The sequence below is a fragment of the Colossoma macropomum genome, unplaced genomic scaffold (assembly GCF_904425465.1).
Source record: "Colossoma macropomum unplaced genomic scaffold, Colossoma_macropomum, whole genome shotgun sequence".
Lineage (NCBI taxonomy): Eukaryota > Metazoa > Chordata > Actinopteri > Characiformes > Serrasalmidae > Colossoma > Colossoma macropomum.
Window position 1 is genome coordinate 4863051 of NW_023494802.1, and position 14797 is coordinate 4877847.

General features: G+C 37.5%; 2 protein-coding genes and 1 non-coding gene across 3 annotated transcripts; all 3 read left to right on the forward strand.

The window, feature by feature from the left end:
- The first annotated feature begins 355 nt into the window (after window positions 1–355).
- Window positions 356–1617, forward strand: LOC118822704 (DNA-binding protein inhibitor ID-1-like). The gene is made up of 2 exons (XM_036591926.1): window positions 356–771; window positions 1262–1617. Exons 1-2 carry the CDS (start codon window positions 433–435, stop codon window positions 1295–1297), a joined length of 375 nt encoding a protein of 124 aa, XP_036447819.1. The 5' UTR covers window positions 356–432; the 3' UTR covers window positions 1298–1617.
- A 3788-nt stretch (window positions 1618–5405) lies between these two features.
- ndnl2 (necdin-like 2) lies at window positions 5406–14090 on the forward strand. Its single transcript, XM_036592307.1, has 10 exons — window positions 5406–5765; window positions 6474–6593; window positions 6861–6924; window positions 8703–8782; window positions 8869–8963; window positions 9058–9137; window positions 9394–9436; window positions 9526–9588; window positions 10729–10843; window positions 13411–14090. Exons 1-10 carry the CDS (start codon window positions 5712–5714, stop codon window positions 13483–13485), a joined length of 789 nt encoding a protein of 262 aa, XP_036448200.1. The 5' UTR covers window positions 5406–5711; the 3' UTR covers window positions 13486–14090.
- Window positions 10009–10131, forward strand: LOC118823133. The gene has a single exon (XR_005008511.1). It is a non-coding gene; the product is annotated as a small nucleolar RNA SNORA11 (small nucleolar RNA).
- Window positions 14091–14797: the final 707 nt, after the last annotated feature.

The window sequence follows — 14797 nt, forward strand, 5'->3', positions numbered from 1 at the left end:
CACATTCATTTATTGCATGGGAATCAGCTAAAAGTCCCCAGAATGTTCAAAACGTTCATGCTTCCCATTATCCTGGGGCCCTTCGGTCCCCACGAAGAGCTAAAAACCTACTCTAACAGACACACACACATTTGTTTCCACTTTCTACCACCGTCCCTCCCTGATTGTAAAGCCTGATAGGCTAGAAACCGCCCCCCCTCCCCCCCAGCGCTTCCTCATTGGCGGACAGCCGGCCCTATTCCCAGAGGGCTCGATTCTGATTGGCTCTCGGCCTTTCGAATTTTCCCCGCGTCACGCCCCGCCCACACGCTCCACACCAAAATAAAGGGACGCTCTCGCGCTGCAGCTACTCACTCACGCAGTCCGCTACCGCTGGAAGAATCGCTTTAGGAGCCGCTGCTGCGCGCTTATCTTTCGTACTTCGAGGCAAAAATGAAAGTGGTCGGAGCCACGTGCGCACTGAAGAGCAAGGTTGGTCTGTCCGAGCAGAGCCTGGCCATTTCCAAGTGCAAGCTGCCTCTGCTGGACGAGCAGATGAGCGCCTTTCTGCAGGACATGAACAGCTGCTACAGCAAGCTGAAGGAGCTGGTGCCCACGCTGCCCGCCAACAAGAAGCACAGCAAGGTGGAGATCCTGCAGCACGTTATCGACTACATCTGGGATCTGCAGGTGGAGCTGGACGGCCCTGGTGGTCACCGGCAGCCGGGGACAGCAGGGACACGCACTCCCCTCACCACCCTGAACGCCGAGCTTAGCAGCATCTCTGTGGAGGTAAGCTTGGGTGCTTATAGCGATGCATCAGTGATAACAGAAAAGGACCATGAGTGCCACAAAAACCTATGCTGGATGACTGATGCTGTGGGGGGTGGGGGGCAAAAACCTGACACAGGGGTACATAGGTGGCAAACAAAACAAATGCATTAACAGAACTTTTGCCACAGGGGCCAAAAACTTATGTTAGGGATACAATGGTGATACGAATGTTATAAGGTGCTAAAGCTTACTAAAAAGACATTTTATGATGGTGGCCATGGTTGCCAAATTGGCTATGGGTGCCAAAACTTATGATTGGACCAGCAATTTGCCTGCTGTATATGCTTTATGTCCTTTCAGCAGCATCATTGCACTTTGTTCCCATTCAAATTTATTGGCTGTTTTCATCCAGCATTGGGTTTTTCTATCTGTGTTTGTATTTGAGGCTTTTAAAATCAGAGTCCAATGAATTTTGTGTCTGACGTTTTGTTTTTATGTCTTTCTCCAGAACGGTTGCTCGGACGACAGGATTCTGTGCCGCTGAGGTTGAGAAGGTCGCCAGTAAATTGACCTGATTGACGTATTCAGCCGGTGCTGTTCCAGCAGAGGATGCAAAGAGAACCAGCCAGCGTCCGTGCAGCGCCGTCGCGCACTACGCACCAAAAAACAAAAAAACTGGGACTGCTTCTTTGCCTGAAGTGTCAGAGTCGGCGAGTAGAGCTCCACGGCGTGTGTGTAATGTGTGGTTTAGTTCCACCAGTTTGCCCTGGAGTCCGTGACTGAGCTTCATAAGTAAATATGTTGTCTGTATTAGATGTCATTGAAAAAAAAAAAAAAGACCATGCCTTAAATCAGGGGAGACCAGTGCTGGACCTGGATGGCCACAGTCCTGCTAACTTTGGTGATCTGCTCTGATACTTTCTAAGCTCCGTAGTTCAACTACTGAGTCAAACCTAATGTGTCTGAGCAGCGAATCCCCAAAATCGTGCCGGACTCCGGTCACCCGAGACCGGCGCTGGACACTCCTGCCTTATACGTTCCTGTTCTCTTTTGTATTTTGTAAAATGTACACATAGAGAAACTTATATTTTGTACAAAAAAAGAAAGAATGAAAGAAAAAATCCAGCTTCTCAGATTTCTGAGCTATATTTGTATTGTATATTACAATGCCTTATGATGTCATCGTATTGTTTTATTACAATGTATCTGAATTGTGTTTTTATTAATACAGATAGTATTTTGGAAAAAAAGTGTTTTTTTTTGTATCATTTTCTTTCTGAGTCTGCTAAAGTTGACCATGGTTTACTTGCCTTTCTTAAGGTTTAATGAATCAGTGGATATGTGGTTTGGGCAGAAAGAAATTAATAGGCCAAAACATTGTTTCTTCACAATTTTTCAATTTGTCTTATAGCTGAACTCAACGGAATGATATTGCATTACATAAACAAATCATAAAACAAGTTCAGGAAACATGACCAAATGTTAGGATGTCAAAGAGAATAAAATTCTGCAATATTAGACCTGCAGACGTAATAATAATATAATGAAACAGAAAGTAGAATCTGTTGCTTGCAAATATACTTGAGCAAAAACGATGCATAAGCACAAGGCATAAATTGCCAACAAAAGGAGTAGCGTAAAGCAAAAGCCTTAGATTAATGAATAACACTTTACTGCATAATTGACATACACCTATAAAGGCTCACAATAAGTGTCATGTGCCATAAAAGGCTGTGTTTGTCCATTATGAGGCTGTTTCACCTAATGAAGGTTGTTGGAAAAAGTCTTTTATAAATGTCTATATAGATTTATGTAATCTGTCAAAATTGGGCTTTATAGCCTTATCAATGCTGAGTAAAGTTGGCAAATAATGGAAGGCTATGCAAGACCTCATATCAGTTTTATTTGCTCTGCATACAAGCTACTGAAAAATACAGATCATTATTTAAACACGTCATCTGAAACCATGTAAATAGTCCAATTCCTGCTTTAATTCCTACATGGTCAGTGCAGCTGAAGGCCCGAGGGAAATAATATGAATATAGCACATCATCTATCTGCACATGACACACAAGTGTTTCGATTAGCCTGTGTATAAAAATGTATGCACTGGAACTAAGCTGAGAGAGAGAGAGAGCAGTGATCAGCACCACACACACACCACAGTCCAGTGAGCCGTTTTTTTTTCCCCCTTGGCTGCGGTCCCGGCCCATCTGCAGCTTGGCTCACGGATTACTGTTTGTTAATGTTTCAATCAGCTGTGCGCCGAGGAATGTGGAGCTATTTAACCTGAACTTCCCCAGGTGTGCGCCGGCGCCACTCAGTCTGGGCCCGCCTGCCCTTCCCTGCCCTTGGCACAATGCTATCACACAAACACACTCACACACACAAATCCGACTCTCCCCCAGCTGTGTGTGTGCAGCGTGCTGACAGGAGGGAGGGAGGTGGGGGGGTTGGAACAACACTGCATTAGGAGGGGGAAGAGAAACTGAACTGCTGTAATTTATGGGGAGTGAAATTAACCTCGCTGTTGCCGAAATGTGTTTGCTTGTAAAAGATTTTCAAGCTCATCTGTCTAGCTGAAATGTTGAGATTTAAAAGGGCCTAGGGCTGCCTACAAAACGCATTGTTGTATTAATACTAGCCTAACATATGCCATAAATGAAGCATTTAACCATAACACATGGCACCTTTTTTAAAAATAATTTTACATCTTAAAGGAGAATTCCACCAATTTTTCAAAATTTTGCAGTAATGCAATTGTGTGTAAACAAATGTGCAATGTGCAAACAAAGTCATTTAGAGTCTTTTGATGTGAGATGCTTCATTATAGAGCGAGAGTTGTTCTTAGTGGTGGTGATGGGAGCCAGCAACTGAAGAGTTTAATGCCTCTTGAAGCTCCCTTGCAGAAAACTAATGAAATGGTTCGAATATGCTGTATGATGTCTGGGACAGTGTTTGATTACAGTTTTGAGCGTTTGAGATAGTGTTAAACTTTTGGGCTAAAATGTATTTTTGTAAGTCATTGTTGGTGAGAGAAGGCAGAAAAGTACCAAATGGAAACTTATTTTCTAGATTTACCACAATTTTATCATCATTAACATTGCATATAAAACTGGATGGTAAATAAAGTGACTATGACATTTACTTGCATTTAGATATTAAGATTCCTGGCTCCTTTCACCACCACTCTAAAGAATATCTCAGTAAGTTTCTCTTGTGCGGAGTGTTTTACATCAAACCACTCCAAATGACTTTGTTTACATTTTAACCATGCAATTATACAGAAAATTTTAAAATTTGCTGGATTTCCCCTTAAGCAGTTACTAGCACTTCTTACACAGTTCAGTTAAAGGGGAATTCCACCAAATTTTCAAAATTGATGCACAGTTAAAAATCATTCATAGTGGTTTGGGGTGAAAGCTCCATTCTAGAGAAACTTACAGAGTCAGAATTGTTCACAGTGGTGATAGATCTCTTGCATCTGTTTAATACCTCTTAACTGGGGGGGCTCACTCTTTTTGTCTTAGGGGCAAAAGGGGGTTGTAAGGCATAAAAGTCCCCAAAACAGTACCCACTATCAACATTACTTATATAAAGAAGGTACATGTAGGTTCACTGGTGGTTTTAAATAGTAAATAAAATGTTTGGGTTAAATGTATCATGACCACTGGTTCCTATCACCACCACTGTAAAGAAATTTGTACTTCACCTTTAAGAATGGCTTAACTGAATAGTCTAGGATCTGTTCGAAACATACAGCCTAATCAGCAGTCATGGACAACTAAAACAGATTGATTAGAGGTAAATATTAATGCAGACAGCTTGTTGAGGAACAAAAAAATAGGAATTAGATTTTTTTTTCACTCTCTTTGTAGACCATAGTGTACTTATTTTCCTGAGAAGGCCATGGCTAACTTAAACAAACTGATTAGAGGCAGATAAAACCCTAGGCAGAGAAATTTAACTACATATATGAAAATATAAAAATCAAGATATTTTACACACTTTGTTTCATTAGTCTAATCTTGATTGCTTGCAAATGTCAACAAGAGTCCAGTGTAAACTGACCATACTTCACAACCTAAGTATTACACTGCCACCCAGTGTCCATACGTGGAGTAGACACTGTTTTTTTTTTAACAAAGATTTTATAAAGGAGAAAATAAAAAACTAGTATGAGAGAACCAAAACCAATAAAAATATTGAATTTAAAAAATAACATAAAAAATGAAATATTGAACATTACATACATATATATATATATATATATATATATATATATATATATATATATATATATATATATATATATATTAATCTAATACAAATATTGTAATAGAAATAAATAACATTTTAATAAACATTAAACAACAAATTGGAGTTGTAGTAAAGTATAAAAAAGTCAAAGACAAAAAGGTAAGATCTAGTAAAAGGAAGAAAAAAGAGTTTACCAAGCAGCGTGTAGAGTTAATTTTACTTCAACCTGTTTTCCGACAAGCACCGCCCTACTGAGCTGTGATTGGCTTGGCGGAATATCAGTAGCCAATCACAATGGGACGTGTCGGAATGCGGGTGTGAACAAATAACGCGGGACTTGTCGGAAAAAGGTGGGATAAAATAAAACCATGTCACAGTTCCACCAATCAGATGAGTCCATTGGTAGCACGTGACTGGGGAGACGACAACTGCAGCGTGTGCTTTCGTTTTAAAAGCAAAATATGCGATTATATTGTCTTATTTGTCTGTTATATTAGCACTAATTACGAGTAATGATAATTTTCACGGTCTTCTACTAAAAGTGAGACGCTCCGCTCCTTTAATCGACGTTAAGCGTCTACATTTGATAAGATTAGCTTGTTAGCTGCCACTCTGTTGTACTGTAACGTCAACTGAACAGGATGAGCTAACTTACCGTTCATTTCACAAACTCTGGATTTTAAAAAATCTGAATAAAGATGTCTCAGAGGAAGAGAGTCGCGGCTGTGGGCTCCCAGAACAAAAATTTAAGGGTAAGGACGATAGAAGGCTTTCTTCTTCTAAGTCTAAAGTTGGCTTATTATTCGAATTTCCCGTTCCACCTTAAATGATGCTAGTTACATTGTGGCGACTGAGGCGCTAAATCGTTATTGCAGCACCATTTAAGGTGGAACGGTGAGTTCGAACAAGAAGCCAACCTCAGCTTCGTTTTCTTTGGTTTTAGTTTGCTAGCTGTTGCATAAGTACTTTACTATGACTGTAAAGTTAGCTCACATTATTGATATGCATTTTACATCAAGGGCTGATTTTCATCCACGTCATACATCACAGGTCCATATAGAACCATTTCATGCTTTAATGATTTTTTGCATTGTGAAATGTTCTTCATTTTAATGGTTAGTGTGTTGTAGATGGTTCTATATAGAACTTATTTGAAAATGGTTCTATATAGCACCAAACAAGGGTTCTTCTATTGTTACAAGCTGGACATCGTAACAGATGTCAAGAATAGCAGAACCAATTTAGTGCTATATAGAATAATTTTCCAAGGGTTCTATGTAAAACTATATACAACACATTGTCCATCAATCTGAAGAACAATGTCACCATGCAAAGAACGATTTAAGCTTGTAATTATTAAAATATAGCTTTATTGCCCACCTCTATGTTAAAGTAAAGAAAAAGAGTTGCTGCTATACTTAAGAACACTTGCTGTTCTGTGTCATTTTGGACCTTCACAGCGGTCACAGCAGGTTGTCCTGGATGAGGATGATGACGTTGACATGTCCTTAACGCAGCCAACTTCATCACAGGTCCAAAAGGCCAGGGAGAACTTCACACCTGTTCAGGTGGATCGTAAGGTGATTCAAGTTCATTAAACTTATAAACAGTCTGTTTAGACATGAATATGTTAATATACATTTTCACAACGTGTAGATGAGAGTCAAGATTTTTCTGTTTATCATGAGATCTGTTTCAGTATTAGCCCCCTTCTGTAGACTCCAGGCCCCCATTTAATTTTTTTACAGAATATATTTACATAGGCATCACACTCAATCATGAATTTAGTATAAAATGTTGAAGTTGCTGTGCTGTTTGTCAACTCATTTGTGTCTTTTAATCGGAAGGTTGCTGAAGTGGTGCAATTCATCCTGATAAAGGACCAGAAGAAAATACCCATCCGCAGAGCAGGTTAGTGGAGCTCCTCTAATAAATACCTTTGGCAGAGCATTTTACACAGGGCACAGGACATAAAGTATAAATAGGCATTGTATATAGTAGTATAGTAAAAATGAACATGATAACAGTTGGACAGGGAGAGTACTATTCAGAAGGGGATTACTTCTACATGGTTAAGTGGATGGTGTAATTTATTCTGGCATTTCTTAATTTTGGTCATGTGTAAATCTGCCACATAACTTGTTTTTACCAGACTGCACATCCCTTATGTCAGTAAAGATTCTGGCAACCTTTGTCTGCTATAAAACAAGTAGTAGAAATAATTCCAGGTTATAATAATCCCATGATATAAGTAAAAGCTGTAAAAGTAACCCCAGGTTGTGGTAATTCCATGCTATAATCATTTACTGTAAAATTAACTGTAGCAATAACCACAGGCTATATTAATCCTGTACTATAAAAAAAACTTTAGGAAAAGCCCCAGGTTATATTAAGCCCATGCTATAAGACAAGCTGTAGAGAGAACCCCAGGTCATGTTAATCCTATGCAATGAAATGAGCTGTAGAAATAACCCCAGGTTACATTAGATAAGATGTAAGATGAGCTATAGAGATAACATCAGGTTATATTCATTTCATGCTATGAAATGAACAGTAGTAATAGTGCAAGGATATATTAATCCCATGCTATAAAATGAACTGTAGTTTGGTGTGGTTACCCCACCTCCCCATCCTGTCTGAGTAGTATTTTAAAGTGTGGTGCATTTTGGTTGTGTGAATTCCCCAGAAAAAGTGGAGTGTGCAATAGAGATCTACACATTTGCACATTCAAGACTTATAGTATTAAATATTTGTTTATATTCTAAACATAGTTTGATATGTAAGCAGAATACAAGTAGTAGTGTATTCTTAACTGACTCATGTTCCAAGGAAAGGTCTCATTTCATAACATTTGGTATTGGTAAGGCTAGCTTAGGGGTCTGCAACCTCGTATGTTAAGAAGAGGCATTTTGTCAAGTTTAAACAAAAATCTAACCACCTTGGGAGCCACAACATTTCATGTCTATTTTATTGAACTAACGTTCCACCATCTTGGCTGTAAATATGTCACAGTTGGTGCTAATATACTTGTATCGGCTAAAAAATACAATAGAAACAAAAATCCAGGCTTTGCTCTGTTTTAAGTTTTAGCTCAGCTATAGCTGCTTTTCTCGCATCTGTGGCAGGAAACTTTTCCATAAAAATAGAATGGTTTATTGTAAAATGTCTCTTAACATTCAACTTTTTATTAGGTTGAAGTCAGCTTCTCATTCGCCAGAGTGATTATAAATGCAAATAAGTGCATTCGTCTCCAAATTACCGATGTTCGTCTTAAACCTTTCTCTTTGCCTTTTCGTTAGCTACTAGCTAGGCAAGACTGTTATCTGTGTTGCTGTGGTGACCAGCAGTCTGCACGCCAGCCTTCAGGGCTAAAGGGTGAATTAGCAGTTTTACATAAACACCAGTGTTTGACAATTTATTGTTAAAACTGTTAGAACAATCAGCAGAGCTTTATTTTACTGCAAAGGAGGATTATTTTATTTTTACCTAAAAACCTAATTTTGCTGTGGAGCTGCAACAGGACAGTAAAAGGGCCGCATGCGGCTCCAGAGCCACATGTTGCTGACCCCTGGGCTAGATAGAAATATTTGGAACAAAGACTAAAAGATCACTGCTCTTACTGTGTTTCATAAAATATGTCTGTAATGAACATACTTCAACACTTGTAATTGTTTGTCCCCCTCCGGCAGATATTGCCAAACATGTAATAAAGGAGTACAAAGCCTTATACCAAGACATTATGAAGAGAGCTGACCGCACATTTGAGCAGGTATGCTTCGTCCGTTATTCTGTTTTGGTACCGCAGGTGGTAATTTTATCTTGTGGTGACATAATGATGTCCCCCTCCCCAAACAGGTTTTTGGACTAAAGCTTGTAGAGATAGACTCCAAGAATCATATTTACATCTTAGTCAACAAGCTGCAGCCTGTGCCTGGGGAGCCAATCAGCATGTAAGTAGCAGTGACAACACTGATTTGAGTTTAGTAAATGTTGCTTAAAAAAAAAAAAGCGATGTATAACTGTATCCTATGCGCTGTTTGTCAGGTGTCCTGGAAACCCGAAGACAGGACTGCTGTTTGTCATTCTCAGTATTATTTTCATGAAGGGAGGAACCGTCAAAGAAAGTGAGTTTTAGTATTTGCATTCTTGAATTCTACATTATTAATATTCTTTTATATCACATGTTTCATCGTGAATATGCTTGAAATCTAATGTTAATGTCCATCAAAGTTAATAGCACTTCTTCCTTCTCAGAGATGTGAGGTTTTGTTTCTATAGCGACTATATGTAATACAGTAAATCTGAAAGATATAATAACTATGAATTATGTCAAACTAGAAATCAACACAAGCATTTAACCATCTTGATGTCTGTTGCTAGATGTGGTGTGGAACACCCTGAAGAAGCTGAGAGTGGACGTTGGGTGAGATACCTATTAAAAATAATATTGAAACATTTTGATTAGTTTCTATAAAACTGTGTCTGACAGCTGTATATAAATTCTCCACACAGGGAGAAGCATGAGGACTTTGGTGATGTGAAGAAAGTGATCATCGATGAGTTTGTGCGACAAAAGTAAGTACATTAACAATGACTAACTTATTTATTTCTTTTATTATTATTTATTTATTTATGTTTGTTCAGCAACGTGGAGTAAATTGAGTACTAATACATCTACAGTTCTACATGATGTGACTTTTAGCAAATTCTTTTGACCAATGACAATTGCAGATTTGAAAAAGTCTGATCACTCTTATTTGTGCTTTGTTATGCGGACCTTTTCAGTTGTTGTATTGATGAAAAGGTCAAATGAATGTGGCATCATCACACCTCACTGCCATTATCTCTCTGTTATTACTCTGTCCTTTTTGGGCACAGTATCCCTCCATTTCCACCTTTCTCACCTTTTCCAGGCCTGTTATTCAGGTAGCTCAGGAGGTTACAGCAGTTGAGGGAAACCCAAAAGGTTGTAGGTTCAAATCCCAGTTGAGGCTGTTGGTGTGTTCAGAGCTGGTGTCCCTCAGACCATGGACAGCTGGTTTATACCACACCAAAGAGTACAGTGGAGCACTGAAGAGAGTTAGATTTACAAAGACAATCAGTCTAAGCTTCAAATGGCTCCAAACAAACTCCGGCATTGTGAAAACAAAACAAAGTCATTCTTTTATTAATAATGAGTCAGCATTAAACTACAGTCTTGGTCTAAACACACTGTATATGTGTTAGTTTGTATTTATTTTAAAAAGAAAAAAAGTATGCTGACTTTTCTTGATTTAAAAGCATACATAGGTTCCATGTGAGTAAACTATACTACATCAACTCGGTTCCTTCTAGAAGAAAAGAAAAGAATGTGTTGTTAATGTAATATATTTTATTTATCTATTAAGTAAAGTTAGTGAACTTTTTTGTGAGATAAATAGTTGTAAACCGTTTTTATGACCCCGTTAAAACTAGATTTTCTTCCTTCTTTAAGACAAACAAGCAGTTAAATATCCTGATTAATTACTTGTTTGTCTTAAAGTAAGCTACTGCTCAAACATTCTTGTAAGTTTCTTGTAAGTGATATCCAACATCTTATTGTCTGCAAAAACAAAAAAACAGAAAAACAGTATAAAAACAGTGAAATAAAAAAAAAAACTGTATAAAAACAGTGAAATAACTCTGATTTGAGGTAGCCTAGTAAATTTTGTATTTGCTGTGTTTTTTTTTTGTTAGATACCTGGAGTACGTGCGAATCCCCCACACTGATCCGCTGGAGTTTGAGTTTCGCTGGGGCCAGAGGGCTGAGAAGGAGGTGTCCAAGATGAAAATGCTCGAATTCATCGGGGAGGTCAGTTGATCCATTTTACCATTTTCCACCTGTGTAACATAGCATGTTTACTGTCTTTGAAGATAATAGCACAATGTGAAAAAGTCTTTTAATCACTTTACTGACTTTAATCCAGCGTTTGATAGTCCTGCACAGTTTGAACTGTGCACCTCGCACTGCAGCAGATTAGCGTCGGGAATCAATGGTTTGTATAGCATTGTATAGTGAAACATTTCCCCATGTGGCAAACTGGGGTTTGATTCCTCGCCCAGGCAAGCACACCATGCTATGCTAATAAGAGTCCTTGGGCAAGACTCCTGACTCTACATCTCTGTAACATGATTAAACTGTAAGTTACTCTGGATAAGATTTTCTGCCAAGTATCCTAAATGTAAATGTATTGTCTGCAAACCTGATCCAGGATTCATGAGCAGGATTAATAAACACTGCTTTAATTAAAGCAAAACCAACTACACAGGAGTGGCAGTATGGAAAATATATATCATCATCTTACTTCAAGACATCTTCATGATTCATGGTGTTTTATTATTTTATTGTATATTTTGTTTTTAAAAAATTGTCGATGTCTAATTTAAGCCGTATCCAAAATAATTTACCTTTCACAATACATAAATCATAGAAGCAGGTATTGGCTCATGTCAGTCTTCCGGGTTTGTAGTTATTAGCTTTTAGGCTAGCAAAGTAGACATAAAGTTGCAAGGTAGTTATATCTCCACCTAACCAGTACATACAACCAGTGTGTTGTGTTTAAGTATTGAAGAAGGTGAACTTGGCATAATGAGAATGGTCTTTTCAGTGCAGTGTAAGTTTTAGTGGTTTAGCTACAGCTAAACACAAAGTTTTTTCATTCACCCCATAGGGAGTGTTGGCCACTTCTGCACCAGAATGGCGAGCATGTAACACGTTCACTGTGAAGGCAGCATTAGAAAGAGTTTAAATGTTTTTTAAATGCCGGGTGTACAGCTTAGCGGCATTTGATTGACAAATAATTATCAACTTTATTTATATAGACCCTTTTGTACTTTTATAATGCAGCTGAAAGTGCTTTACAGTGGCTACGTTTGCATGCAAGGCTTTTGCCAATCCGATTAAATACCTTCCGATTATAGATTAAGACTGAGGTGTTTATATGCTCACTCTGCTCAACAGTCTGATGGAAATCTTCGTTTATATGCAGACTACAAGCAATCCGATCCAAAATTATGCGCGTGCATAGAGAACCACTTGGTGTAGACATTACCATGACAACGAGCATCATGTCAGCCAATCAGAGTGCGATGAGCAGCAGTAAGCATCGCTTGTGTGTTTGATTACTTTTAGGTTCTGCACATGTACTTATTAAAGAAGACGTCATGTTCTGAGACTCATAAGCTGGATGCCCGTCCCACCGCCGTCTTTTAAAGTTCAAAGCATAAACTTGGTCTCCTCGCTATGACGTGACGCAAATGTGCAGAACGTACTTACATTTTCTGATTGGGAATGTAATCAGATACAAGCGTTTACATGGTTATTATTCGATTTACGGATTATTTACAGGATTACCAGCCTCATTCAATCGGATAGGAATTGTATTCCGAATGGTCTCATTCGGACTAGTCTATTCCGATTAGTATACAAGGACGTATTCTATTCCGATTGAGCTATTAGTCAGATTATTAACGAATTCTCAGGCTGCTTGTAAATGTGGCTAGTTTGAACTAAAACAACAGAAAAAGAAAAGAAACAAGAGGTAATCAAGTGAAATCTTCAAACAAGATAAAACAAATAAAAGCAGTGACAAAATAACAACAATTAAGTCCAGTTATTAAAACAACTTGAAAAAGAATGTTAACGTCAGAAAAAATAAAGGTGATTTAAAGGCTAAAATGGAAAAAAGATGTTTTTTTTTTGTTTTTTTTTTAAATTCATGACAAAGTTTAATACATTAAATGTGGAGAGAGCAAGCACTGGATGATCTTAAGGCATGATATGGAACATGGCTTGACAAACTATCATAGATATATGAAGGTGCTGCATCATTAAGAGATTTAAAAACTACTGATTAAATTTTATAGTCAATTCTAAAGGAAACAGGCAGCCAATGGAGTGATGCTAAAACTGGTCTAAAAGGATCTCGTTTTTAGCGCTTGTTAATATTTTTACTTTTGCATTTTGAGTTGTAGTTTATTTGTTGTGGTTGTAGGAAATCCTGTGAAAAATGCATTGCAATAATCAAGCAGGTACAAAAAAGACCAATGTGTCAATAAACATTTAGAAACTGATGTGTTATAATAGTAAATACATAAAACAGCTACGCCACACTGGGGGGTCTGTTTTTAATTAATTTTAGTGTTATGGAAGTACTCACAATATCATGAAAAACATGATATTCATGTGATCATCGTATCCCACATCCCTATGTAGAGACATATGAGGATTTTATGTTTGGTGCATGCGTCTTTTCTGAACAGTACTTAAGTACTGCAATTAGTGTCCAGACTTGGAAAAATAAGTATTGAAGAATGTCTTTTATATCTTTTATATGCTTTATATGTGTTTCATATGTGTTTTTTCTGTTCTATTCCCAGCTACACAACCAAGAGCCTCAGTCCTGGACTCAGCAATACAGGGAGGCCACTTCTGCAGAAAGCAGCCAGAGATAACAGAACAGAACAAGAGACTCAGGGCGGAGGCGTGTGTGTGTCTGTCTGTATAAGAATGATACTATTGGGATATACAAACCACTTTAAAGCTGTTCAACTCTGATTTTGTCAAGTAGAATAACTACTTATTGAGCAAAATCTGGTTCAGAAAGTTAGTCAATTTTTCAGGTTTAAGTTTTTTTATATACCATTTGAAAACACCAGTTTTCTTTACATCGTGTGAACAATTCATGACTAATGAACCAACAGAAATTGTGCTTGTTAAATGCACTTACTTTGAAGCTGAGACCAGGTTTCCTTGTCCTGTAAAAGTACCATTTAGGAGGTAACTGGTTTTGTTCTGACAGCCATGTTAGTGTGTAAAATGCTTAAACGTTCTTGTGTTATTTTTCTTTTGTGCTGCAATAGAATTAATGTGATATTAATGTCATAAAATTATAAGCAAAACCTCTTAGCTACAGATGCCAGGGGGACAAAAAGAAGTTAAAAAAATTAAAGTTCACATATTTTGAGGTTACTTTTTTATACCAGCAGTTTCCACGGTAATGAAAGATCCTGTATTTTATTAACTTATTCAACAAAAATAAAGCTATCTTCTCTTTGTAGTATTGTGTTTATGATGTTTCATTTCATTTTGCATTTGTGTATAACTTGGATTTTAGATACTCAGAAAACCAGAAGCCCATTTCTCTTATGTTTTTCCCTGAACATTTTCCAGCCTCTCTTTAGCTTATTAATCTGATCAGTCAGGCTTTTTAACAAGCTTTTAAGACTGACAATTGTTGATTTACCTTTATTCTGCCTTATATTGTTCTTGATTAAAAAAACAAGCTGGGCTGAAACATGTCTTATAATTTCAAGGTTAATGGGTAGGGGTAAACAGCTTTAGGCTGAGGCAGCAGATATATGTAAATGTTTTTTGTGACCTCATAAATAATTGAAAACTGGCTACATTGCAGCTTAACTGCCATATATCGACTGGAGAGTGAATGGTACGTATTGAAACTTACATAAAATGTTTTTTAAAATATGGGCCCTTTAAAGATCTAAGTGATTTTGGGGAGTAGAGAGAAAAAGTTTCAGAAAATGTATCGTTTTTACTCTAAAAATGTCCAACAGGTGCAATTATTTATGCTGCACATGTACAGAAATATATCAGTACAAAATAGTGACAGATTAAACATAGAATGTGTACAGTACCTTGTGTAAAAGTCCTTGCTCCTAAAAGCTTTTCATAGCTTTTGTATAAGTATTATTGGTATTATTATTATGATTTTATTATTATTATTAGTAGTAGTATTACAGTAGATTA

What these genes read in the sequence shown, in the direction of transcription:
- ndnl2 (XM_036592307.1), top strand. Translation starts at nt 5,712, where the DNA reads ATGTCTCAGAGGAAGAGAGTCGCGGCTGTGGGCTCCCAGAACAAAAAT. An exon ending in CCCAGAACAAAAATTTAAGG is followed by an intron (nt 5,766 to 6,473) that starts GTAAGGACGATA and finishes GGACCTTCACAG; the next exon opens with CGGTCACAGCAGGTTGTCCT. An exon ending in CTGACCGCACATTTGAGCAG is followed by an intron (nt 8,783 to 8,868) that starts GTATGCTTCGTC and finishes CTCCCCAAACAG; the next exon opens with GTTTTTGGACTAAAGCTTGT.
- LOC118822704 (XM_036591926.1), top strand. Translation starts at nt 433, where the DNA reads ATGAAAGTGGTCGGAGCCACGTGCGCACTGAAGAGCAAGGTTGGTCTG. An exon ending in TTAGCAGCATCTCTGTGGAG is followed by an intron (nt 772 to 1,261) that starts GTAAGCTTGGGT and finishes GTCTTTCTCCAG; the next exon opens with AACGGTTGCTCGGACGACAG.